Source organism: Tamandua tetradactyla, chromosome 25 (genome assembly GCF_023851605.1).
Source record: "Tamandua tetradactyla isolate mTamTet1 chromosome 25, mTamTet1.pri, whole genome shotgun sequence".
Taxonomy (NCBI): domain Eukaryota; kingdom Metazoa; phylum Chordata; class Mammalia; order Pilosa; family Myrmecophagidae; genus Tamandua; species Tamandua tetradactyla.
Genome location: NC_135351.1, coordinates 4,988,014 through 5,015,812, shown reverse-complemented (window position 1 = coordinate 5,015,812; position 27,799 = coordinate 4,988,014). Strand labels below are relative to the sequence as shown.

The 27,799-nt window shown below is 39.8% G+C and overlaps 1 protein-coding gene across 4 annotated transcripts in view; it reads right to left on the bottom strand.

The window, feature by feature from the left end:
• RIPK1 (receptor interacting serine/threonine kinase 1) overlaps positions 1–27,799 on the bottom strand; it is a 61,140-nt gene that overhangs the window by 12,682 nt on the left and 20,659 nt on the right. For all 4 annotated transcript variants that reach the window (XM_077143423.1, XM_077143424.1, XM_077143420.1 and 1 more), the window contains exons 2-9: positions 21,947–22,145; positions 21,004–21,160; positions 18,222–18,359; positions 16,478–16,712; positions 14,474–14,623; positions 10,282–10,358; positions 3,500–3,590; positions 1,484–2,053 (exon numbers count right to left, since the gene is read on the bottom strand). In XM_077143423.1, the coding sequence (XP_076999538.1) occupies positions 1,484–2,053; positions 3,500–3,590; positions 10,282–10,358; positions 14,474–14,623; positions 16,478–16,712; positions 18,222–18,359; positions 21,004–21,160; positions 21,947–22,098 (1,570 nt within the window). In that variant the 5' untranslated portion in view covers positions 22,099–22,145. The remainder of the gene's footprint in view (positions 1–1,483; positions 2,054–3,499; positions 3,591–10,281; positions 10,359–14,473; positions 14,624–16,477; positions 16,713–18,221; positions 18,360–21,003; positions 21,161–21,946; positions 22,146–27,799) is intronic.

Genomic DNA, 27,799 nt, shown 5'->3' with positions numbered 1-27,799 from the left:
ATACTGATGCTAGATACTAAATCACTTCTTCTCTAGACTCTCAGTTTTGTATTGCAAAACTACCATCTGCATTACAAATGTTAGTTTTGGACTCTAGGCAGTAGAAATAAACTTACTTCTGACGTTCAGAAAACAGCAAGCAAAAGAATGTAAGCAAAAATCCACCCATTTACCAGGTGGGTGTAACAGACAACCTCTGTTCAGGTTACAGTAGAAACTGCCTCCCAGTTATAAGGTCATGCAACCTGACACTTGTGGGCAGTGCCAACTGCAGTACAAAAGGGAAGCCATTAAGATTCCAGATTAATAAAAGCATTATCAAGCATTCCAACACTTAGAAAAAGTCCCTGACTCACAGAATGCAAGCATCTACATGAATTGCTTCCTGTCTCTTGAAAGTCATTTTAGAACAACTGGAAAATAAGCTGTTAATGTGAACAAATTTGCTCACAAGTTACTTGTTCTGTGGGAATGGCAGGGAAGCTGATGTGCACTTCCATTTAAAGTATATTTCATGACATGGCTAAAGAGGGAAAATGGCTATTTTGGCTTTTCTGGAGGATCCACAGGTTCATTTTTTAGGGGGTATATCTTATTTTTTGACTAGAACAGTACCTAGCATGTAGTAGGCACTCTGAAATGTCTGTTGAATAAATGAATAAATCCCTAAAGGGAGCCATTCTCTCCACTTTTGTTTAGTTGATTTGCATTACTTTTAAGACACTGATTCCTGAAGTATGGTCTATGGACCAGAGCATTCCAAAATATAAATTATATAAAGCTATGTTTCCTTGAAAAACCTTTTCTTTCTGATTATAGATTTCAATCTCCAGTTTAAAAGGAAACACACAAAATGAACAGCTGCCCTAAAAGGTTAACATGTTTACAAAGTCCTATTCTACTTTTGGGGAAGAAGTTTAAATGGGAACTAGAAATTCAGGTCCCCTTTTAGCTGGAGTCTTGAGCCTAATCAATACATGCTTGAGGATATAACCAGAGCTTAAGGATGACTGCTTTTGGAGTAAGTGTCATTTATTCCCTGTCTTTCATTAGATACAAATTCTAAGACTATTCTATCCAGTTTGGGAAATACTCATTTATCCATATTGGAAAGACAAAGGAGGGCGGTCATAAACATCCCACCGAGATGCATATCTATCCATCAGAGATTGGGTCTGATGGTTGTACCGTGCTCTATAGGTTATCATGGAAGATGCCTATTGACTAAAAGGATATATATGTAACCCAAAGCTTGTGGGCAGTTATGATGACTCCTAGACCAAAACTGAAAGGTACCCAGGCCAAGTGGTCTGAGGAAAGCCATTCCATGGTAGCAAGTTGCATCTGGCAGCTGAAGACTTTGAAAAACTTGTCCTTGGTCCCCATCATATCATATAATCTAAAACAGAGCCAATAGTTGCTTTATTATCAGACAAATGAAAGATAAAAAAGGTAAGACTGAGACTGTAAAAAACCTATTTACCTAATGGTGGCAAGTTGCTGAAGGTCATGGTGGGTGTGTTTCCCAGGAGGTTGGTCTCAGGCACCGGATTTGAGTGCAAGCCAGGGATGTAACTTGACACTGGGCTATGCCAAACTCTTGGACTTGTTATTCTTGGATCCAACAACCTTGCTCCAAAACCAAGCGGATTATATATGCCATTGTTCCAGCATGGCATTTGGGGTTGGCTGGTGAGCCCCGATGGCTGTTGCAACGTGTGTCCTTGGCTGGCTGCACTGGGATAAGTGAAGCCTTTTACATCTGGCTTCTGAACATTCTCATAAGGTTTTTGCTGTGCAAAAGGGTCATGGGAGACCCTTTGTTGACTGCCCTCCTCTCTACTATAAGTCACCTTCTGCCTGGGCTGCTGTTTTGCCTGCCTATCCATGCGGCTTCCATAAAGATGGTAGTTTGCTTCATCCTGAAGTTTGCTCTGCAGGCTAGGCTCATTCTCCTCTGGCTGGTACTCTGGGGAGGGAGCAAACCAGGATTCCTCCACAGGACCTGTCCTGAGTCCCTGTGAACTGTGCAGCGAGCTGGGCTGTTCTGTGGCTGAGAAGAAATGATCAACATTGGAATAAATTTCATGAGCCATTGAAAAGTAAAATAAAATCAGAACCGCGTCATAGATCTGGACCTCAGAGTAATATACCAAGAACCATGGGAACAATTAAAAAGCATTTACTAGACGGTCCTCTTCCTAAGAGTTATGTAGATACTAAATAAGAACCCCTGCCTGGGAAAGAGAGAGTACTAGGGAAATTACAACCAACAGGAAGGTGGGTGTCACTGGAATGGACAAGGAAGAAAGGAACTTAAGTTTGAGCTGAGAAGGTGGACGCCTCCTTAGTGTGATTTGGGACTGGAATATACACACAACAGCTTTGTACACATTCCATGGATTCTCTGATTCTTTAAAAACCCTATAGAATGGAGTGTTCGTTTGAGATTGTTATGTACCCCATAAAAGCCATGTTTTTCTAATCTAATCTTTTGAAGGCAGACCTATTATTTGGGTAGGTATCTTTTGATTAGGTTGTTTCCATGGAGATGTTACTCACCCTGTTGTGGGTGGGACCTTCTGATTAGATTATTCCCATGGAGATGTTTCAAAGTAGGTCTTAATTAGTTTATGGAAGTCCTTAAAAGAGCTCCCGGAGAAAGAAAGAGCTCAGAGCCAACACACAGAACAGAGAGATGAAATCAAGACACAGACTTTCAAGATGCAGAAGGAAATGCCCCAGGAGAAGCCAGGAGCTGAGAGAGCCATTTAAATCCAGAAACCGGAAGAGAAGGACAACAGACATTGCCATGTACCTTCCCATGTGACAGAGAAACCCCGGACATGATCGACCTTTCTTGAGTGAAGATATCCTCTTGTTGATGCCTTAATTTGGACATTTTTACAGTCTTAGAATTCTAACTTGTAACTTAATAAATCCCCTTTATAAAAGCCAATCCATTTCTGGTATATTGCATTCCGGCAGCTTTAGCAAACCAAAGCAAGTAGTTTCAATTATTATCACTCTGATGAAGGAGCTTTAGAAGGGGTTAAGTAATTTGCCCTAGATCAAACAGCTAATAACTGGTTTGGATATCCTACACTCTGCCTTCCCTTTGTCATAATGAAAAGAGTATCCCAGTTGAATCTGAGACTGACCTCTCTACTTGTACTCCAGATACTGTCATCTTTGAGTTTTGCAAAGGCTTTGTTCTCACATATGTTCCCTCTTTTTCCAAAATTGTCACTTTCCCTCAACGAGATACACTAGGCTTGTATATCTAGGATATTCTGTGATTTTGGTGAGTACCTTGTTACTTAATATTTTAGATATGTGTATCTCAGCTACTCCGTATATTATAAATTCCTTTAAACCAGGTGTTGCCTTTTATAGTTTCTTCTCTTTCCCATATGGTCCTACATAGTAATTTAGAGAGTAAATGAAGGAGTAAACACAAAAACGAACAAATATATTTTAGATAATAGTGTTAAGTTACCTGAATTTGATCTGCTAGGAGGTATTGCGACACAATCCACATGGACTGACTGTGCTCTCTTCATGATTGCATTTTGTTCCAGATACTCTTCCTATTAATTAAGAGCATAAATATACACTTCAGTAAACAGCCAGAAAATATTCAGTTCCAGAAAATTTTAATGAGAGTAATAACTCTTTCAGAAGGCAGAAATTTCACATAGTTCTTAAGGTAATAAGTGTATTTAAACAAAAAGCAATGGTTTTTTTCCTTATAAAAGTAATAATATTCATTATGGAAAATGTAGAAAACTAGTTTAAAAAGAAAACCTGCTTGGGCGGGCCACGGTGGCTCAGCAGGCAAGAATGCTTGCCTGCCATGCCAGAGGACCCGGGTTCGATTCCCGGTGCCTGCCCATGTTAAAAAAAAAAAAGAAAATCTGCTTATAGTACCTTCACCCAAAGAGGAAACATAACTCTGTTGGTAGTGGCCCTTCCAAGTTTTTTTTCCTAATTACATTTGCTTTTTGTCCTTAGCAGAATGCCCGCTACATAATTTGGTGGTCAAAAAATAACTGAATAAATATAGTAATGATTTGGGGGAAAATGAAGAGAATTTCCTGTTCATACTTTGTAACACTTTGTACTTTGCTTTTTACTTGACCTGATAAGCATTTTTATGTCACTATATGTTGATAAAGGCAACAGTTTTCTTTTAATAGTTTTTTTACACAAAATATGTTAATACACACCCCTTTTAAAAATTCAAATGATGCAGTAACACAACACACAGCAACACTTGAATGCCCTTCCTCCCACCCTCTACTCTCTCCCCTTCCCTACTAGTGATTATTGCCCAGAATTTGATGTGCTCCTTCCTCATTCCCTCTCTATGCATCTGCATACATAATTCTGGAAATATACAAATAATTTTTTTTAAAGCATTGAAAGAATCACAGTCTAAGGATTGTTTTGTAACACCATTTCACTAACTAGACTTGAAGATCTTTCTAGGCCATTGCATATCAATCTAGTGTGTTCTTTTAAATGGCTTATAGTATTCTGTAGTTTGAATGAATTATAATCTAGGGCATCTATTTATGGATGTGAGTTGTTTCTAGCTTTTCACTCTTACAAACCAAGGGGCAAAGAATTCCAAAAGCTACACTTTTGCACACATGTGTGAAAAGGATAAAGAAGAGCTGTAGCAAAAGTTTGATAGGTGCTTCAAAATTACCTTCCAATATCGCCAATTTACACTCTCAATAGTGTAAGAGACTGCTTGTTATTCTGCATTGTCACAAACACTTAACATTATCAATCTTTCAAAAATGGTGCCAGTATTCCGGATGAAAATTTATACTTGACTCATTTTGCTTTTCTATGTTGAGGCCAAATGTCTTTTCTGAACTGTGTTGATCAATTATATTTCTTCTTTTATTGCCTGCTTTGCCTGTTTTTTCCTTTGAGGTTATATTTATTTTATAAATATATATATTTATTTTTTGGTTTTGTTTTGTTGCATTTCTTAAATGCAATGAAAGTATTTTCTCCTTTAATGTTTTCATTTCCATGAAGTCAAATGCAATAATCTTTTTATGTCTTGTGAATTTTGTCTAGCTTAAGAGATAGACATGGACCTGATTTTGGACTTTGTAGTAGACACAGCAATGTGCCCGTCAAATGCCTCACAGAAGGATTTGCTGTCCAGTTCCAAGGAGTTCAGTCAGCAGCCTCCTGCTGTCAGCAACTGAGTCTGCTCAACTACTCCAGTCTGCCTTGCAAGGTCAGCCCCTCCCAGGTAACCCACATTGAGGGACAGAGAGAGGTCAGGGGTTTAAAGGCCCGGCCATTTCAGCCTCATGTGTGATGACTCTGATGGGCAACTTTTCCAGAATTCCCTGCCTGCCAGGTTGCCATTATCTCTTTGTCACTCAGGGTAGATTGCAATTTGACTTCTTCCCCTGCTCACTTTCAATTCCTCCTCTTTCCTTGTACCTCACTCTCCATCTTCAGCATCTGCTTGTGGAGAACCCAGTTTGAGAAAGACTGTTCTATCAATACACTTGACTTTCCCTGCACCAATGCTAAACTGTTTGAATCTCCTTCTTCAGAATTTTCTTAGCTATCCTTATGCATTTCTTCTTTCATGCAAACTTAAGATTCAGCTGTTGCGTTCCATAAACAGTTTGTTGGGATTTTAATTAGGAATGCCCTCCATTTATAAATTCTGTTGGATAGAAATGACAGCTTGATTATATCAAGTCTTTCCACCCACAAACACATCTCACCATTTATTTAGATTTCTTTTATGTCCTTCAGTAAAGTTTCTCCATGTGCATCAACATAGTAGATGGGTATATCTGTTGTGTTTTTTTTCTTTACCAGAGAAGTTGTGGGTTTACAGAGCAATCATACAGGATTCGCATATACCAAACCACCACCACCTTGTGGTTTTAATTTGCATTTTCTGACAACTCAGTAAGGTTGTGTACCTTTGTTTCTGTTTATAGGCCACATGAATATTCTCTTTTGTGAAGTGCCCATTTAAATACTTCATCCATTTCTTAATTGGGTTGCCTGTCTTTTTCATTTTTATTTGTAAGATTTCTCTATATGGTATACATTTAAGACCTTTGTTAGTTACATGTACTGCAGTTACCTTCTCCCATTGTATGGTTTCTCTTTTCATTCTCTTAATGGTTTCTTTTGATTGTGAAAAAATGTTCTTTAATTAATCAAATTTACCTATTACCATTACAATTAAGGCATTTGGGTTCTGTTTAAAAAACCATTCCCTACACTGAGGACATGAAGAAATTCTCCTATATTTTCCAATAACTATAGAATTTTGATTTTCATTTTATATCAGAAATCAACCTGGACTTGATTTTTTATAGTATAAGGTAGGAGTCCAATTTCATTTTTTTCCCATATGGATATCCAATAGTTACATGCCCTTTATTGACAACACTATCTGCAGTGACCCCTCTGTCAAAATCAAGCTGTTGTACATGTGTGGATCTCTCACTTCCATTTCAATGGTCTCTGTCTATCCTACAATGATACCACTATGTCTTAATTAGTATAGCTTTTTAATAATTTTCGATAAAAATCTGATAAGACAAACCCTTCCCCACCACTAGTCCTGTTCTTCTTCTAGAGTATCTTGTTTACTCTTAAATTCAGAATGAGTTTATCAAGTTCCATTACCTCCACTGACTTGCCACAAAACTAACATTGTATGTGTGTGTGTGTGTGTGTGTGTACACATGCATGAATATAAACTATAGTATATAACTAAAAAGTTCTAGAGATCAATGATCAATTGGGGAAGAATTGGCATTTTTACAGTATTTTGATTTCCAATCCACAAAGTAAAATGGTATATTTCTTCATTTACTCCAGTCTTGTTTTATGTCTATCAGGAAGGTTTTATACTTTCCCCATAGAATATATATCTTTTGTTAGATTTATTCCTACCTAGTAATTTATTTTTATGCTATTATAAATGCTATCTTTTAAAACTTTCCATTTTCTAATTATTGATGGTGGATACACAGGGTTATAATTGATTTTTATATAATGATTTAATAACCAGCTAAACAGTATTACTGACTCAGAAAGATTCTTGTGAATTTTTTGTGTACATATCATCTATGTACATACAACACCTATGAATAACGACCAGTTTTGTTTCTTCCTTTCCAACCTTATAACTCTTCTTTCTCTTGTTCTAATGAAGTAAATAGTGCTTTGAGTACCACGCTGACTTGAAATGATGAAGCTGTTCACATTTCATAAGTAAGTCTATTTTCTGTGGGTGTTTCAAAACAACCTTTTATCAGACTAGGTAAAGAATTTCCCTCTTATTTCTACTTTGCTAATACTATAATTTTTTTTTTAGCACAGACAGGACACTAGCTTATCTGAGGGACACAACAGAAAAAGTACTTACTTTCTGATTAGCCTTCTATTGTAGATGCTTTTATTGCTTCTATTGTAGATGGAGTATAATATTTTGCCTTGATTTGAGTAGTTAACGTGAAAATCTATTTCCTGATAACTGGCTTCTTGGTCATGAGGCTCAAGGCACAGCAATTTCAAATAAACATGAAGGAGGCAGAACCATTTTAATTTCCTAAGAGTTACTATCAGATTTTTTCATACATGTGTGGTTATATCATGTTTGTTAAAATTGACATAAAATGTTTTTAATAACAACAACAATAATGTATTGAGAGCCGTGCATGTACATACACTTTGCTCAGTGCTTTGTAGGATGTACCTCTTCTAATCCTCATAAAAAAACCTATGAAGTAAAAACTGTTATCCCATTTTACAGATGAAGAAACAGCCATGTTGGCATGAAAGTAACACACCAATGGCTATATGGCCAGTCAATGGTGAAAGAAGGATTTGAAACCAAGCAGCATTTTGATTACCAATCTCCTGCTCTTAAACTACTATTCTATCTCAAAAATAATTTAAGTATTTTTAAGCATTTTTAATCATGAATAAATATTACATTTTATCAATTGCTTTTGCTACATCTATTGAAAATATACTATTTTTTTTCTCTTTTAACAGGATATTGTAGTGATCTACAACAGAATTTCTCAAGGTTAAACAGACTGCGTTCTGGGAGTAAACCCAGTTTGGTCATTTGTCCACTGATGGATTCAATCTGTTTTTATTTTATTTAGGATTCTCCTATCTATATTGTTAGGTGAGATTGGCCTGGAATTTTCTTTACCTGAAAATTCTTTTTCAGACTTGGGAATCAGGTTATAAATTAGGAGAATTCCCGTCTTTATTTTCTAAATAAGTTTGCATAAGACCGGGTTAATTTCTTCATTAAATATTTAGTAGAAATTACTGAAGAAGCCATCTGGTTCTGGAATTTTATTTGTGGGAAGATTTTTGATTATTAAGTCAATCTCTTTAATAGTTATGGGAATATTTAGGTTTTCTGTTTTAGTTTGTTTCCATAAGTTATCCTTTTATCTAGAAATCTGTATTTATTCAATTTTTAAAATTAATTACCAAATAGTTGTTCATAATATCCTCAATATCATTTTAATGTCTTCAGAAGCTGTGGTGATACCTCCTTATTCATTATTTCAGCCCTGTCTTGGTGAATCTTGATCAGTTTTAATTATTCAGTTTTATTAGCCTTTTTAAAGAACCAACATTTGGCTTTCGTGATTCTCTATTAGTTGTTTTCTATGTCACTAATTTGTGCTCTTTTCCTTATAATTAACTTTTTTCTATTTTCTCTACGTTTATTTTGCTATCTTCTTGAAAATAATGTTTAGATAATTGGCTTTCAGCCTTTCTTCCTTTCAAATATATATACATTTAAGATGATAGTCCTAAGTACTTCTTTGCAATGTGCAGTCTACAAGTTTTAAGATGCAGTTTTTGTTAATCTTCAGTTCAAAATATTTTCTAAATTCCATTGTGATTTATTTTTTGTACCCATCTTCTCATCACATTGTGAATCTCAAATTTTCTTTTTCTTATTAATTTCTAGCATGACTGAAACACCTTCAGAGAATATTCTTTATGTGGTTAAGTCCTTTTAAATTGGCTGAGACTTGTTTTATTTCCCAGTATGTGGTCATTTTTTTTTTAAATGTTCTGATGTTCTGGAAAACTCTTTAAAGGCAGATATTCTGAATTTTAGGTGCAATGCTTTATATATTTCCATTAGGTCAAGTATGCTAATCATGTTCTTCAAATCTACTGTATCCTTACTGATTTTTTGTCTGGTCTATAATTTAAAGAGAGACCTGTACTGCATTCTTCAACTATGACTGTGGGTTTGTCTGTTTCTCCTTTTAGTTCTCTAAGTTCTTGCTTTGTAAGGGCATATATGTATTTAATGCTGTTATTATCTTCTCAGTGAATTGAATTTTTATTCATTACAAAGTAATCCTTGTTGTTTGTAATAATGCTCTCTTGCCTTAATGTCTATTTTGTCTGATGTCTCCTTCACTGTTTTCTTGGTTTACATTGAATGCCTCTCTCTCACAGTGTAAATTTCCCTCAAAGTTTGGCAATTCTTGGTTTTCTGTTTTAGTTTTGTTTTGGAGTTTAAAATCTCTATTTACTTCAGTCTTCTGAATTTCATGACTATGGGGGTGTGTTGTGGGAAGAATTATGGCAGGAGCTTGTTCCCGAGTATGTTTCGTGGTGGAGGTCTCTTGGGGTTGGGTGGTACTTGGACTCTCTGACCCTAGGTAACAAACTCCCTGCTTCATTCCTAAGCAGATGCTGCTCCCATCTGTAACTTAGCACGAGGAAATAAGAGAAAGAGCCAACTTTTCTAGCTGGCAAAAGTATGGCTCTCTCATATGACTTTCCCCGTCCAACATTCCTGGTGACTGTGCTGTTTCTTCTAAACATTGACTCAACGCTTGTTCCCCCCTCTACTTCTGCCTAAGCATTATAGCTTGGGTAAATACTTTTTCTGCTACAGCTCAGCAGATTTAAATCTGTTGGCTTTCTATCTTTCAAGAATCCTCAAGACGACTGACTCACCTATTCCATTCTTTTCTTGAGATGTTGTACTTCTATTTTCGTATTTGCTATATATATTTTCTCTCATTTCATGAGTTTTGATGGAGGAATGGATCCGGCAGGCCAACTTGATGATTTTGCATAAAAATACTAATTTTAAAAAATTTGTTTAACAAGCTAGCTTACCTCAAAACTCAGTAAGGAATCATACTGTTTTCATGATCAATAATATCTATGTCATGATAAGTTAATATTTTGGGCATCTGCTATATTACCTACCTTTAAATTCTTCACATCTTCTTCTACATTTTCTTCTAATTGTTCTGTATAAAAGGGCCTAAATTTTTCTTCAATGCCTATATGGAAAAAAAGAGTACTTTAAATTTCTTAAGTACTTTCTGAATTAAAACTTAAAATATGAGTAATCTAAAATCTTTGAATTATTCACACCTCAATCTGTGGGCAAAGCAGTAAAATAAAAATATAAGCTCCAAATCACTGACTCTGATAAAAAGACTGACCAGACAGATAAGGGATAGGATGATACTGAAACCAGGGGCTCCTCACTAATAACCTGTAATGCCATGCCAACTGGCTCAGTGCTACCTGATGTGAGTTCATCTCTGAGTGCACAGGGATGGGTGGAGTCCTTGTACCTGGGCCTCTGGCATCAGGTTCATGATAGGAGAGGTACTCAGAGTACAGACTCTGTGTAAAGTGTTAGTTACTAGCATTAAAAGAAAAAAAAAATCAACTTCCACTTCCGGGAAGATGGACTAGAACATACTTTTTCTTAATCTTCCACTAAAACCCCCCTAGGTATTACGTATAAAACAAACATAAGAAGACTTGGAATGGTGAAGAGAAGAAGGCAGACCAGTCAGGAACCTCAGGATCTGAAGAAAGGTGCAACAGTGGATTTGCTAGGGCTTTTTTTGCCTCTTATATCTCAGACTTGGACCTGAAGAAGCTGGTAACCCAGAGACGCCAACAGGCACATACCAAAAAAGCCCCACCTAAAGCCTGCTCTCTCTAGACAAAGCACTAAGCAGGGGCATCCTACCAAGACAGAAAACCTTCAGATAGTAACTACTCTACTCGAATCAAATACCACAGAAGAAACTGGAGCTCCAGCCCCATCCCCACCAGGAAAGGCTGAGTGGGGAATATCTTGGACTTGAACATGAGGCAGTAATGAGATACCCCTGTATCCCCACAAATTTGATTCAGAGAAGGCCAACCATACGATGCCAGTGGTGACCACAAGGTAGCCTGGAATTCCACCCTATCTGGCAATAATGAGGGGCCCCTTTCCCCTTACCAGGCACATGTCAGAGGAGGCCTAGTGGAGAGTTTAGGCCCTTTGTCATCCAGCAGTAATGAGGTCACTTCCATCACAGCGTCTGTGGAGACCACACGGGTTCCACTGGCACTCCCCCCCCCCACCTGAAGTAATGAGGAGCCCCACCTCAGGTGTCAGTGGTGGGGGAGGGGGAAACCTGGACTTCTACCTCCACCTGGCACTAACAAGGTAGCAGCCTTCCTTCCCCCACTGGGGCGATGCCAGAGAAGGTCAACAAACACTGAAGGTTTGAATAAAATCCAGAGTCTTTATGAGAAAGAAAGAAAATGTAAAAATCAGGAGTGAATGGTCAAAAAGACTATGGTTCATCCATACTACGGACAGTTCCTCAGCCATAAAAAGGAATGAACTCTCTCTACCACCAACAACCTGGATGGGTCTCCAGAAAATTATACTGAGTGGAAAAAAGCCAATACCCAAAGGTTATATCCTGTACAATTCCATTTATCTAACATTCTTTTATTTATTTATTTATTTTCAATTATTTTACTTTTTTAAATGCCAAAAAACACCGAACAAATGCAAACATTCCTATTTTGATCATTCCGTTCTACATATATAATCAGTAATTCACAATATCATCACATAGTTACATATTCATCATCATGATCACTTCTTGGAACATTTGCATCTATTCAGAAAAAGAAAAAAAACAAAAACAGAAGAATAATTTATATATACCATACCCCTTACCCCTCCCCTCCCTTTCATTGATCACTAGTATTTCAAACTAAATTTATTTTAACATTTGTTCCCCCTATTATTTATTTTTATTCCATATGTTCTACTCGTCTATTGACAAGGTAGATAAAAGGAGCATCAGACACAAGGTTTTCACAATCATACAGTCACATTGTGAAAGCTATATCATTATTCAATCATCATCAAGAAACATGGCTACTGGGACACAGCTTTATTTTCAGGCAGTTCCCTCCAGCCTCTCCATTACATCTTGAATAACAAGGTGATATCTACTTAATGCATAAGACTAACCTCCAGGATAACCTCTCGACTCTGGAATCTCTCAGCCATTGACACTTTATTTTGTCTCATTTCACTCTTCCCCCTTCTGGTCGAGAAGGTTTTCTCAATCCCTTGATGCTGAGTCTCAGCTCATTCTAGGGGTTTTCTCAATCCCTTGATGCTGAGTCTCAGCTCATTCTAGGATTTCTGTCCCACATTGCCAGGAAGGTCCACACCCCGGGGAATCGTGTCCCATATAGACAGGGGGAGGGTGGTGAGTTTGCTTGTTGTGTTGGCTGGAGAGAGAGAGGCCACATCTGAGCAACAAAAGAGGTTCTCTTGGGGGTGACTCTTAGGCCTAATTTTAAGTAGGCTTGACCTAACCTTTGTGGGGTTAAGTTTCATACGAACAAACCCCAAGACTGGGGCTCAGTCTATAGCTTTGGTTGTCTACACTGTTTGTGAGAATATCAATAATATCCCCTGTTCTCACCATTCCCCAAAGGGGGCTTTGCAAATACTTTTTTATTCACTGTTCAAATCACTTTGGGGTTTATTGGGGTATCACTCTGGACAAACCTACAAAATCTCATGCCCTACTCAAGGTTCCATGTACTTATGGTGTTCAATTAAGCTGTCGACATAAGTTATATTAGGAAATGCTCTAGTCAAAATATAATTTTTGTACCAAATAAATATTTTTTGCTTTAGTCTCACACAAAAGTTGAAATTTTAAAATATTAATTACCATCTATTTTCAGCACCCTACAGTAATGACATTCCTTTGTTCTTCCTCATGCAAAAACATTTTTAAAATTTGTACATTTAGTCACTATCATTATACACTCTAGGCATCCCAGATTGTACCATCTCAGTCTTTATTGTCTATCTTTCTTTCTGATTTCATTTGTGCCCCCAGCCCTCCTCCCTCTATCATTCTCACATTCAGCTTCATTCAATGTTTTAACATAATTGTATTACAGTTAGGTAGTATTGTACTGTCCATTTCTGAATTTTTACAATCAGTCCTGCTGCACAATCTGTATCCCTTCAGTTCCAAATACACAATACATTCTTGAAATGACAAAATTCTAGAATTGGAGAATGGATTAGCAGTTGCCAGGAAGGAACAAGGGTAGGGGTGGGAGGGAAATTGGTGTGGCTACAAAAGGCAATGTGACAGATCCTTTGGCCAGGTCCACATTCTGTATCTTGACTGTGTCATTGTCAGTGTCCTGGCTGTGATATCATTCAACAATTTTGCAAGATGTCACCATTGGGTGAAAGTGGGGAAAGGGTCTATGGCATTTCTCTGTACTATACAACAGAATGTGAACCCACAATGATCTCAGAATAAAAGCTTTAGTTAAAAAAAAAATGCTGAAAAAGACATGAGAGAAGAGAAGTAACGAAGCTAGGAGACGATTAAGGCTGAGAGCATTAAAAAACAGACAACTAAATTGGAGGACCCCTCTACTTCTCTGGTGGGGATGGGTGGGTGGTGGTGCTTGAATTTTGTTTTCTCAGAGCAGAAACATGGTGGCAAAATTCCTTGTAGCCTCCTTAGTGCTTTCTACTTTTTTTTTTGTATGCTGTATGGTGGGGTCACATTTCATTATTTTTCCATGTGAGTATCCCATTATTGCAGCACCACTTGTTGAATTTTTGTTTGTTTTCTTTTGTTTTGGGGGAAGTGCATGGACTGAGAATCAAACCTGGGTCTTCCACATGGCAGGTAAGAATTCGACCACTGAACTACCCTTGTACCCCCTCCCCACTGTTTTTATTTTCTCACCTGATTTTCTTCTTTCCTCTACTCCCTTCTCAAGACCCTATATAAAACACGGAAATGGGGAAGAGGTGTAAGGATGTGCAAACCTTCCCGTCCTTACTTTCTCCAAGTCTAAATTATAAAATATACTACAGAGATGGCAGCTAAGCAAGGGGAGGGGAGAAGAAATAAAAAGAGCCATGAAATGAGAACCTCATACACCTTCCTAGTTTGGGTGGGATAGCATCTTTCATTGAACAAAAATCGTTTGCAATTATGAATAAAGGGAACTTGATCTTCAGAAGACCCAACCAAGTTCCCAAAAACATCACTGTAGGGGATGGACCCTACACAGTCGTCAAGTGTGCTTTTACCTGTAAACGTTGGCCGGGCTTCTGGGTCTGGTTCCCAGCACAGCTTCATGAGGCAGATGATCTCCCTTGGGCAGTGCTCAATGATCTCATTCACATTTGGCCTGTTCCCGGACTTAATGCACACTATCAACTGCTTCTCACTGATAGCATCTAGAAGGCAAAGAGGGGCTTGAGCTGCAATTCCCAGGCACTGCGCCTCTCTTGGGCAGGGAGGTGACAGAATCGGGACAATTGGTGCCAATCCCTCTCTGCCTAGGGCATGCTTTCCATCAAGCAGGGGTAGCATGGGCTTGGGACAAGGAGCCAATATATCCCTTTGCAGAGATGATCAAACTGCATTTTAATTTCTGCAGATGAAAGACAGAACTGGCAGCAAAGCTGTCTCTTGAGAGAATACATGAAATATCTGGGTAAAGCCAACAGCATACTCCAGAGTTTAAAACAAAAACAAATAGAGCCCACCACTAGCCTTAAAGGAACTCAGTGCAATGACAGTGACACGAAACACAAAGGAATAATTGATACAAAAGAAGTAACACACCAGCTCTGGAAGGTCAGAGAAGAAGACTGTGTTGAGTTCAGAAAAATAAGAAGGAGTTATCCAGGTAAAGAATGGGAGGGAGGATTCCAGGAAGATTCCAAGTTGGGTGAGCAGGATCTGAGCAGAGGGAAGTTAGTAAAAGCATGATGCATCACAGAAATGAGATGTAATTCAGTATAACTTGGCACACTGACAAAGGCAGACTGCATGGTAAGGAGAGATACGACCAGACAGAAAAATAAAGGCCAGTACATAAAGAGTCCGGTATTCCATCCTGATGCCCTGGGGAGTGTCACGGGGACTGAGATATTTGCCTTTTAGGACAACCATTGGGCTGAAGTGTGATTGATGGCCTGGATGAGGATACAAATGAGATAGACAAGGAGCCTGCAAGAGAAATAAGAAGGGTTTGAACAAAATAGAGAAATAAGAAGGGTTTGAACAAAATAGAGAGGAAGAAGTGGATGGATTCAAGGTACCTCTTGAATTGACAGAGAGATAGATGATAGCTAGCTAGATAGAAAATATATCCTGAAGTCACAGGTTCTCATGTCTGACTGGACATGGGAGATGAAGAACAAGGTTAAATCTGGGGAGACTCTTAAGGTTTCTGGTTGGGTAACTAGTTAGGTGGATGGTGATGCCATTTTCTGAATCTCAGAAGAGGAGGAAAGTGGCTGGGATACATGGAGAACATTTCACTGATGGACATGTTTGGAGAAATGCTACTTTAGAGAATCCACTGGGATAGGTAATGGATCTGACTTACAGGAGCCTGGAGATCCAGGCCAGAGCTAGAGAGAGAGAGATTTGAGAGACAGTGGGCAAAGAGACGTAATTTAAAAACCACCCTTAGAATGGATAGGAAAATGTCCATATGTTTAGGTACTGAAACATGAAGAATGCTTATTTATGTAACCATTCTCCTGCATGAACCATGTTTCACTCACCTTTATACTTCCAATGCCAGTTAGAATGCCCGCAATAGACACTGGGAAAAATAATTATTCGAACGAAGGAGTAAGTGAATGAATGAGAGTACAAAGCATATGCCTTGGAGTAGGAAAGGCAAGTCTTCAGAAGCAGGAGCAAGCAAGCTGCCCTGTCCAGGGAGACCCTTGGAATTTTCAGCACCTCTCAAACTCAGAGGCGCTATCACAGCTGCCCTCGGTTCCGTGATCCCTTATCACAGCTGCCCTCGGTTCCGTGATCCCTTACTCCTCAACTGGGGTCACTCATTGATTCAACAATAACCTGCTGTGTTCCAGGCATTGTGGGCTAAGATGCCAGGAAAACAGCAGTAAATAAATCAGATGTGGTCCCAGCCCTCGGAGTATAGTCTAGTGTGTGAGACGGACATTAAAGAGAGAAGTATGTATCTTAATTGATTTCACTGAAGTCCATTATTTCACATGAGAACTTTTGATTAGTACCCAAATCCCACTCGTCTACAAATGTCTTACTTTCATATGGTTCCTTATTAGCAAAAATTGCCCAGAGTACTATGGCAAAGCTGTACACATCTGACTTCTCCGTGGGCTTTGCGTTGACATCATTCAGGTGCTCAGGGGCAAGGTAGCAGAGGGTGCCGCCATTTGTCTTAGAAGTTCCTGTCACTGTCACCTTCCTCTGCTCATTATGTTTCTCTTTAGTTAGTTTACTCCACATCTTAAAGGAAGCAACGCCAAGATCAGCTATCTGCAAAAGAGATCAAAGCACTGGGATTGTTCTGCTAAGGACACAAGGCAAGACAGGGTTGGCTTTAAATGTTGGGCTTATCCAGTAGATGTGAGATAAAGTGAATTTTCCAGAAATGATTGCACTAGGCAGGTTTAAAACAGCTACTTCTGTTTTAAATGAAAGATGACTGCCAGTCACAGACTCATAGAAACTTTTATGTTTTCTCAGCCAATCTGGAAAATCCCCCCAACATCCCACCCCAAGAAATATCCAGGTAAAATTCTGGTATCAGAATTCTTATGCAATAGAGGAAGGGAATTTGCTGGGGTGGGAGAAGGGAAAAGCAAAAGACATTCTTGACATTATCAAAAACAACAAAAAAGCATGTTTATTCTAATTCCTCATTTACTCTGTCTATTCAACTAATTCTGTGGGTAGGGAAAAAAAAAGGTATTTTCTTCTCAGCTGACTTCCTATTCGTATAGCAGATGGTGACTAAGTAATCCACCTTCTGTTTTCCCAGATGGTGTCCAGAGGCCCATGGAAGTGGGTTTCCAAGAATTCCAAAGACACACTGGGGATAATGACTGGGATGCTACTTGTTTTGAGTTGGTAGCATGAACCTAAGAGAAGATGGGATGGGAAAGAGGAGAAAAACAAAGCAGCAGAGAGAAACACATCAAGGTCATTCATAAAGCAGAGATTGCAGGACAAAATACAGACTGACACAGTTAAAAAAGAGTCAGAGGGGACAGTTACACTTTTGCTAATAATCCAAGAAAATATTCTGGGATGAATTTTGGCATGGGATTATCTTAAAATCCACAGCAAGGCTACTCTATCTTGGTTTCGCCCAGAACAAAATGGATTACATTATTAATGTAAAGAAAGAACCTTCCTTTGAAGACATAGGAATAAAAGTCTTCCCAAGACTAGAACAAAGTGTTAATGACAGTAGAATCTTCTGGTCCAGTGGGCCACCTGTGTAAGCAGTTCCTGAACCCTTCCCCTGAAAGCCACTTCCGGTAAGAGTTTTCAAAAGGAAACTGAAACAAAAAAGGGGAGGTGGAGGTAAATGACCAAATAAAAACTACTGATGCAGCCAAATTTCAGAACAGAAGGTTTTCTTTATGCCAAAACGGCCAACTCACTGCTGACTGGGCTCTCAGGTCATTTCTGGATTTTAAGGGTGTTGCTGGACACACCCTCAGAGGAGGGTAGTGGGTCTCAGAGAGTCACAGAGATTTCCCGGGGAAAATGATGAGGAGAATGGCCCATTCAAGGTGAACAAGGTAACCCTTGAAGGTTGCCATCTCAATGTCTCTAATGGAGGAGGAAGAAAATATCTAGGAAAGAAGCTTTCAATTTCGCTTCTTCCAAGAAGATATGAGTTATATCCTTACAAGTCTTTCCCAACTCCATAAAGTCTGTTTCTTTTTATCTTGGTAGAGCCTTTTGGCATCACTAATTATAAGCTAAGCTCAAAAATAACCCCAGCCTTCTAGAAGCTTATAGATTATGATTTACCTTAATGTGAAAATCGTTATCAACAAGGATATTTTCAGGCTTCAGGTCCTTGTGGATCACACCTTCAAGATGTAAGTAGAGCATCCCTTCAACGGTCTCCAAAATTATCCTTCCTTTTAAAGAAAGTGGGATGCTGATCTGAAACAAGTGATATTAACTCTGTGAAATGGAAAAGTCATCAAACAGGCCAAAACATCTGTGTCATTAAAGGGTAGTGGGATCTGAACCTGCAAGTCTGTTCACCAGATCTTTTTCTACCCTGCTTGTGCGGCACTGCGGTAAATTGTGAGACCAGCCCCCTTTCCAAGAAAGACTTCATTTTGGATCCTCAAGGTATTAAGGTTGAATTTTGTCAGTGTAGAAATAAAAATCCCATGCCAAGCTGGCAACGTATAAATACTATAAAATTATGGTCCTTGAGAACAAAACTGTTGTTGTTGTCATTATTATTATTATTATTATTAAGATTGTATCCTTAGTCCTTAATGTGGTATCTGGGACAGAAGGATGCTTACTGAATGAGTGGATAAATGAATATAAAGGCAAACATTCTCTGTGGTGCATTCCTATGATATGTTACTATACTGACATCAAATATGTGAACAATGTAATGGAACAACGTACATGAAATCATGTTAAGAGAAGAAAGAATGCAAGGGAATGTGCCCTCCCTGATTATGACCACAGAAAATTAATCTATGAGATAGCGTGATATTAAAACCATTCTGAAGAGAATTTAAGATCTGTTTGGTGATTTGATGCTTCAGGTCTGTGTCAATCCTCAGCCCACCCTTACTTCCCATTGTACTCCAGTTAAATGGACATTGGCCTTAATAGACAATTGCAGTTTTTAGTAGAGTGATTAAATATTCATTTTGCTTAACATTGAAAAGAACAGGCTGTTTCCTAAAAATGTATGTGTATGCTTTTTGGTAAACAGGAAAGACAATTTTAATGATGTAAGTTAGTTTCCCAAATCAATCGCCTAAACAATATTGAATTCAAATTGTAATTCAACTTCAGAGCTAACAGCCTGTAACACTACTGTATGAAAAGTAGCAGGAGACTTTTCTGGCCTCTTCCTTAGTATATGGTGGACTTGGAAGAGAAAACCTGAGCCAGTGAAACTGCTTGCTACCCCCCACCCCCTCTTTTCTTCCTGACCCCCAACTGGTGCCCCTTATGTTTGCCTGGTCTTGCAGAACACTTTGTGTCTCAAACGACTCGTCCAATCAAAATGCTGATTTCATGCAGCCAATCTGATCTAGTTTCGGGGAGGTGAGCAATCTGATCAAATTACTGTATGATGTGTATAGATCATCCTTCTCACAGGTATTTGTATTTTTTGAGAGATGTCTGTTGACCTAAAAGAACTGGCCTGGCTTTGGGCAGTTGTGGGGTAAGAGAGTGGGATTCTGCCTTTACCACAATGGCGATCATATTTTGCTACTCCTTATATGCACTCTATGCTCTGTCACTTTCAGCTCCCCAAATTTCCTCCTTGGCCCATGTCATTTTCTTGACCTAGAATGCTGCTCCTTAATTCCCAGTTTCAAAACTTCTACTTCTACTTCAAAATTTGGCTCAAGCCTTTGCTGTATCTGCCAAGCTGAGATGGGTGCTTCTCCCCTGAGCCCCCACAGCACCTGATGATACCAGAGTATCATATATCCATAGCCTCCTTTTACTTATCTGCCTCCTTTCCTGGTCTATGCCATATCTGTTACTCATTCCATAGCAACTAGCACAGAGCCTGGCTCTTAGTAATTGCATAAACTCCAAAAATGTTTTTAAATTATTGGGTATGGATAACAATTTTTATTTTTCTGGTTTTAACTCTTATCCACTGTTGCTGCCTATACTTTCTATATTTAATCTAACATAAATGTTTCTTGGATGGTATCAAAGTATAATCATTAATATTCCATCTTATCCTGCAGTCATTTCTAGTGTGCAGGATTTACCCAATCAATCACAATTTAATTGTTAGCCACTATACACATACCTCACATCAGAACACGTGCTTCATGAAGATATGACTTGTGGTAGGTTGAATTATGTTCCCCAGAAAAAAAAAGTTCTTAATCTTAATCCATTCCTGTGGCTATGAATCCACCATACACAGGATCTTTGGAAGATGTTATTTTTAGTTAAGGTGTATCCCAACTGAATGAGGTTGGGCATTCATCCCACTGCTGGAGTCTTTATGAAGAGAAAGCCATGTAGAGGGGATGAAGCAGGAAGTTAAAAGAACCCAGAGATGGAACTGGAAGAGAAGACAGTGGAAGAGTAAGGAGAGAGCATTGCCACACGATGGGAAGGCCAAGGAACCCAAGGATTGTCAGCCAGCCAGAAAGCTTCCAACTCTGGGAGGAAGTAAGGCTTCTAGCCTCTGAAACCTTGAGCCAATACTGGTTGTGAAGCCACCCAACATGTGGTCTTTGTCATAGTATCTGGAAAACTAAGATGTGGCCTACCTCTGAATTGTGGAACTAGAGTGGTTGATGGGTATTGTCAAAAGCCTACTACGATACAGAGATACAGAGGTGACTTTTCAAGTGAGTGATATAGAGAACTACCTGCAGGAACTGAGAGGCAGGAAAGACTTCCTGATAGGGTCAGGGAAGTCAAGGAAGACTGACCAAGAGGCTAACTTCAGAAAGTCCCAAATATCTAGCAACTCACAAAGGGAGTATTTTAGGTTGACAAGGTACGAGAGAACCCCAGGAGATGACTCTGGCAGGCACACGGCACCAAGTCACCAGGGGCAGGGTGCACCTACCTCGCCCTTCAGCACCTGCATCAGGTTGCCCCTCTCCATGTACTCCATCACAAGTGAGTAGATCCCGTCCTCCATGATGAAGCCCAGGAGCTTCACGACACGGCTGTGTTTCAGCCTGTGCATCATCTTCCCCTCCTCAAGGAGGGACTCATTGTACCTGGGGAAGCAGAGGGACTAGGTTAGGATGGGTTATGCCTCCAACGCATGGCGTCCCCCATGCTTGTAGAATCACTTGTGTACATACTGATCTCTTCCAGGGACAGACTAACAGCTGTAAGAAGCAGGGCAGGTTTCTTGTCCATCTTTGTTTTCCTGCCTCCCAACAACAGTCTATGGGTGTTCAATAAACGTTAACTCAATAAAAAAATGAATGAAAAATTCATGGAGGGCAGCAACATAGCTTGGGAACAGATGGTATTGGTCAGTATAATAAAAACAAAACGCAGCCACTCTCATAACCAGAAGGAAAATGTAAAACTACCCCACCAGTTACTTTATAAGAGAGGGTTCTGTGAACCTCTGAGTGAGCCACCTTTATTTTCACACTCGCTGGCCAAAACTGTGAAGCTAGGAAATCAGCCCCATTCCACTGATCCCTGCCTACCCCCATTTTCTCTGCATTGCCTCCCTCATCACCCTGTCTCTCTTCCCCTTTCTCTAGTTCCTCCCCCTTCATTTGCCTTTCATTGTTTACTAGCTGTGAACTTTTCACTAGCCTCAAGCTCCAGGTGCCTGAACTGAGCTAAGGGGGCAAGAATGACAACCGCCTGGTGGAGTGGTCACACACCTGGCGGAGTCTGCATCCTGAGATTTAAACTATGGTCTGCCTCACTTGAAAGCCCTTGTAAGACCCGGAAGTTATGAAGCGAGCCTTCTCCTGCGCGCAGACCAGCGTCTCCATGGCCCCCGCTGTGCGGGGTGGGCCGCACGTGCGTCCACTCACTCTGTGCACTTGGGTCCCTTGTACACATTCTTCAGGACCACAAGGCCATGGCTTCGATGGAAGCACAAAGACACTGTTCCAAAGCCCCCACTGTCAATGTGCTTCTTCTCCAGGAAGTCGGAAGAGCTCATCTTGATGTCATCCAAGGACATGTCTGCTTGCCTTCCGGAAGCTCTCTGGCTCCCCTCAGAACCGTGCCCTGTAAAGAAAATGGACAGGACACAGCAGTCAAAACTATCACCGTCCACAGAACTTATGGCAAAGTTCCACCATCTTGCTTTTTGACATCAGATGAAACGTCTCTAGGATGAGCTGTTTTTCGTATTTCTAAGAAATCATGGAAGACAATAACTTCCATTTCTTAGAAGGAAGAGCATTTCTAAAAATAGCCTCTGGGCACAAAACACCTCTATATGTTGGATACAATATTACAAACATCACTCAAATGCAGAGCTGGACTCACTGGAAAGCAAAAGAAATCCAGGGATAGGAAATAGAGCACCGAACCTAGGCAGTAAAAACCCAAAGGGCATCCCAGCGAGGGTACTGCCAAGCTCACCGACCAAAGGTTAAAACTGAAAGCCCAGAGAAAGCAGCTGAGGTTCAGGGCATTAAAGAAAAAGGCTTGGAACTAAGACACCTCCCACCCCTTTAATGTGATACTTCACAATGTGCTCTCCTTTCAATGAAAGGACGGTCTAGAAAAAAGTAGCCCACTGGCAAAAGAACTCATTTTCTTGGACTGGGTATGGAACAGTAAAAAAATAAACAAATAAATAAAAGTTTCAGTGAGAACCTTTAACTATAGGGCTCTCTGCAAATCGGTTTGAACTCTGAATTTGTACTCCTCTGATAACTAAAACCCCCAAACTAAGAAGTTGTATGTAGAAAGGAGTCATGGCTGGGAACAACCCCAGGTTACAAAGCTAAAGCAAACACAAAATACCTTCAAACCAGGCCAGACAGGATTCCCAACCCTTAAGAAGGCCTGATTGAACATGAGCTCCTTTTCCAAAATTACAAAACATGAATGAGAAAACACCCTGGACCAGTCCCAGCAGACACAACAAATGGCAGAAACTTAAACTATTGAACAGCCTTAGAAAATAACTTTACAGTGATTCCAAACAAAAGAAGAAATTTGAAAAATATATAAAGAAGAATGCAATATTTCAAAAAGAATAAGAAGATATGAAGAAGGAAGAAGATGTGGAGAATTTATCTATCAGGGCCATGAAGTGTGCAATGTCAAATCTCTTTATCCTTCTTCCCCTCTTCTGGACACTACAGACCCTCTTTCCTGGAGCTGAACACTGCAGACACAGACAGGAGGAGGTACTTCAGGAAAAGGTAATCTTGGGGCAGGAGTCAGCTGGGGAGAGGCTGCCCAGATAAAGGCTGGGAAGACAGGGGTTTAAGGCTGAACTATGGGGATATAAGGGAGCGGATATGAGAGCAGAAAGAGCTTAGACTTTTCTCTTTTGAGTTTGAACTTGACTTCTGTAATTTCTTAGCTCTGTGGCCTTGGGTAACTTACTAGGCCTCAATTTCCTCATCTGTAGACGGAAATACTAGTGCCTGCCTCACAGCCCCATGGCAAGGATTATATGTCGCCTGCCTGACAGTTCTGTCTGTAGCTGGCCCTGCACCCAGACACATCCAGGTGCTGATTCCTGTTTCATAGGGCCCTGAGAAAGCCTGCATGCAATCACTCAGCTCACAGCTTCCTATGGTCCATTCTCGTGAGAAGGTGGTCCAGAGAGTAAGACTGCATACAAGAAAGAACAACTGCTGTCAGCCTCCTTTTTCCTTTACTGGAGGCTGCAGTCTCCCCATCTTGTAATAGTAACCCCTGCCCCCCCCCCCCAGGCCTTTAGGGGGCATTCACCTCCCAGCCTCTTACCTGGCTAGATGCTGCTGACCCTAAGGGCTCAGTGAGATGTCATTTCCTCGAGAAGATAACCCTGAGTCCCCGCCAAACATTTTCACGGTGCCCTGTCCCCCACCCCCAAGTAGCTGGGACAGATGTGTTTGGCTGATTATCCCTAATTAGCTCCCAGAAGGCAAGAGGCTGTGTGTCCTAGCAAGACTAACACATGGTGGGTGATCATTAAATGGATAATGTTTTCTAAAAAGGAAATATCTATCTAAAAATAGAGGCTATGGCAATGACACCAAGATAGAGAAGTGAGATACTCCAGGTTCTACTCTCCCCAAAAAACTTTTAAACAACAAGCAAAACTAGGCAGAACCATCTTTCTCAGAGTACTGGAAAAACACTTAAAGGGTAGCAGTAACTGGGTGAGCACTAAAAAAAAATCAAAAAACAAAAAACAAACAAACAAAAAAAAGGCAACTTAAAAATGATAGGAAGCCCGGGCGGGCAACCATGGTTCAGTGGCAGAGTTCTTGCCTGCTATGCTGGAAACCAGGGTTCAATTCCTGGAGCCTGCCCATGTCAAAAATAAATAAATAAATAAAAACAATTTAAAAATAAATAGGAAGCTCAATCAAGATGGCAGAGTTAAACACTTCAATGGCCCACTCCCCATCCCCTAGAAGCTTTGAACAACCAGCAAGAACTGATAGAAGTATCTTTCTCAAAGCTCCAGAAAACAGTTAAAGGACTGCAGGATCAGGGCAAGCACCAAATAAAGAAAAAGGCTACTCAAAAGCAATAGGCACTCAGTGCCCTGAATGGCCCCTTTTCCCCATCACCGACTCACTGGGAGAGAAGTCAAGTGGCTGCCTAGGACAAGGGATTGCTGGCTGTAGGACATTCAGTCCAGTGTGTGAGACTGTGAAGAAGCTGTTTCCTAAGGAAGAGGAGACATTCTCCATACAAACAGGAGAACTCCCAGTGATACAAGTATATGCTGAAGATAAGAGACATGCACAAAAAGGATCCAGGTGGCTCTTACATGGTGGCCTCGAGCTATTCTCTTAAATCATGAGCACAGAAGGAGAGTACTTACATAGGCAAGTCTGCAAAGACTGGAAAAGGTGTTTACGTCCTCTCTCCTTCTCCCTCTCTCTTGTCCCCGCCCCAACCCACTACCCCAACCCTCTCTCTCTCTGTTGGCTCCTGGCATTCAAGGAAGGCTTGGTCAAAACAATAGATGGATACACACTAAAGGAACAGATACCCCAGAGCCTAAATTCCTAGGATAACACCTTAAAGTACTAAAATGCCAAGGTTTCACAAAGGATTCCCCAACACACACACACACACACACACACACACACACACACACACACACACACACACATACACACACACTACAGGAAACGATGGTCTACACAAAGGAGAAGATTTAAAGCATGAGAAACCATCAACAAGGAGGATCAGACCTGGGACATACAAGATAAGGAATTTTAAAAAATGGTCCTAAACATGCTAAAAGAGCTAAAGGAAAAATGGACAAAGAACTAAGGAGAACTCAGAAAAATGACAGATGAACACAAAGAACTGACAGAGAGATGGAACTTGTGAGGAACCAAATAAAGCTGAAGCCCACAGGAACAGAAATTTAAAAAAATCCCTAGAGGAATTCAACAGCAGATTGGAGTTGGCAGAAGAAATAACCCATGAACTTGAAAATAAGACAGCTGAAATCATTGTCGGGATAGCATAATGAAGAAAAAATTTTAAAAAGTGAACAGAGCCTGAGAGGCTACATGATCAAGCATAACGACATATGCATGTGGGAGTCCCAGGAGAAAAAGAAAGAAAGGGGCAGAGAGAATATTCATAGAAATAAGGGCTGAAATTTTCCCACATTTAACAAAAAATATGAATATATACATCCAAGAATATCAATGAACACCTAAAAGAATAAACTCAAAGAGGTCCACACCAAGACCCATTATAATTAAGCTGTTAATACCAAAGACACAGCAAGAATCCAGAAAGCTGCAAGAGAGACACAATCCATCATGTACAAGGGAGCCTCAAGAAGATTAAGTGCTGATGTTTCATTAGAAACCATGGATGGCAGAGAGCAGTGGGATGACACATTTAAAGTGCAGAGGGAAAAAACTCACCAACAAGTAATTCAATATTTGGCAAAGCTTTGTTTCTAAAATGAGAGGACGATTATGACATTGCCAGATAAACAAAACAAAAAACTGAGTGAATTCATCACCATTAGAGTGGGCCTACAAGAAATGCTAAATGAAATTGCTCAGGTAGAACGGAAAGGATTCTAGGTATTTTAGTTTCTTAGGATGCTTAAGCAAATACCATGAAATGGGTGGCCTTAAACAATGGAATTTATTAGCTTACAGTTTGGAGGCCTGGAAAATGTCCAAATCAAGGCATCATCAGGGTGATGCTTTATCCCCAAGACTGTGGCATTCTGGGGATGGCTGGTGGTGACCCTTGGTCCTTATTTTATCACACAGAAAGGCACATGGCAGCATCTCCTGTTTTCTTCCTTCTCTTCTGGGTCTGTTGATTTCAGCTTCTTACTTGCTGTGGCTTTCTCTCTGTCTGAACTTCATTCTCTTATAAAGGACTCTAATAATAGGATTAAGACCCATCCTGATAGAGATGGGCACACCCCAACTGAAGCAGGTTCATCAAAAAGGTCCTACTTATAATGGGTTCAAACCCATACAAATGGATTAACTTTAAGAACATGTTTTTCTGAGGTATATAAAGCTTCAAACCACCACACTAGGCAACAGATTAAAACACTGTTCTGACCACATCAGAGGCAGACCTGGTAAAGGGACTCCTTAGGGCTGAGGGGAATAGGTTGTTAAACATTGCCTTCTGCTGGGAAGGTCAGGAAAGCAGACATGCAGGGAAACGTCAAAAAGGAGGGTTGGTGAAGGGCACCATCTGCTGGGTAGGCTAGAAAAGGGCAACCTTGAAAAGTGGAAAGGGGAAATAAAGGTTGTTTGGATTCTTTCTTGATCTTGCAGAATGCTTTGGATATGGTCTGTGTCCCTTGAATGGATAGCTGGCTCTGTATTGACTTGGAAATAACTGGCAACCCAACTGTCATAGAAGAGCCTTAACACAAACCCAATCAACAACAAAACTCCAGAAAAGGAAGTGAAACCAACTTCAGAATAAATCTATCAAGATAATCAGATGACTAGATAACAGCAAAAAGCTACAAGCCATACTAAGAAACAGGAAAATATGGCCCAAATGAACATTTTAAAAATCAGAGGAGATCCAGAATTTGGAATAACTGGTCAAAAATGTTCAAACAAATCTATCTCCTACATCAATTCAAGGAGATGGCTAAAGAGATAAAGGATATTACAAAAACATTGTGAGCAGAAAGAACAATTTGAAACCATGCAAAAAAAAGTAGACTTTATGGGAATGAAAGGAACAACAGATGAAACTAAAAATGCACTAGGGTATACAACAGCAGATTTGAGGAGACAGAAGAAAAGATCAGTGAGCTAGAAGATAGCATCCAAATTCAAACAAACAAAAGAATAGACACAGAAAAGAAGGGAAAGATTTGAGCAGGTACTTAGGGAAATGTTGACAACATGAAGTACACAACTTATGTATCACAGGTGTCCCAGAAGAAGTTGAGAAGGAAAAAGAGGCAGAAAGAATATCTGGGGAAATAATGGCTGAAAAATTTCCAACTCCTATAAAAGGCATGAATATGCCCATCCATTAAGTACAGTGTACTCTAAACAGAATAAGTCTGGAAAGATCCACTCCAAGACATACTAATCATCTGTCACATGCCAAAGATAAAGAGAGAATCCTGAAAGCAGAAGGAGAAAAGTGATTCACCATATACAAGGGACACCAAATAGGACCAAGTAAGTGTTGATTTCTCAATCAGAAACCATGGAGGCGCAAAGGCTCCAGTA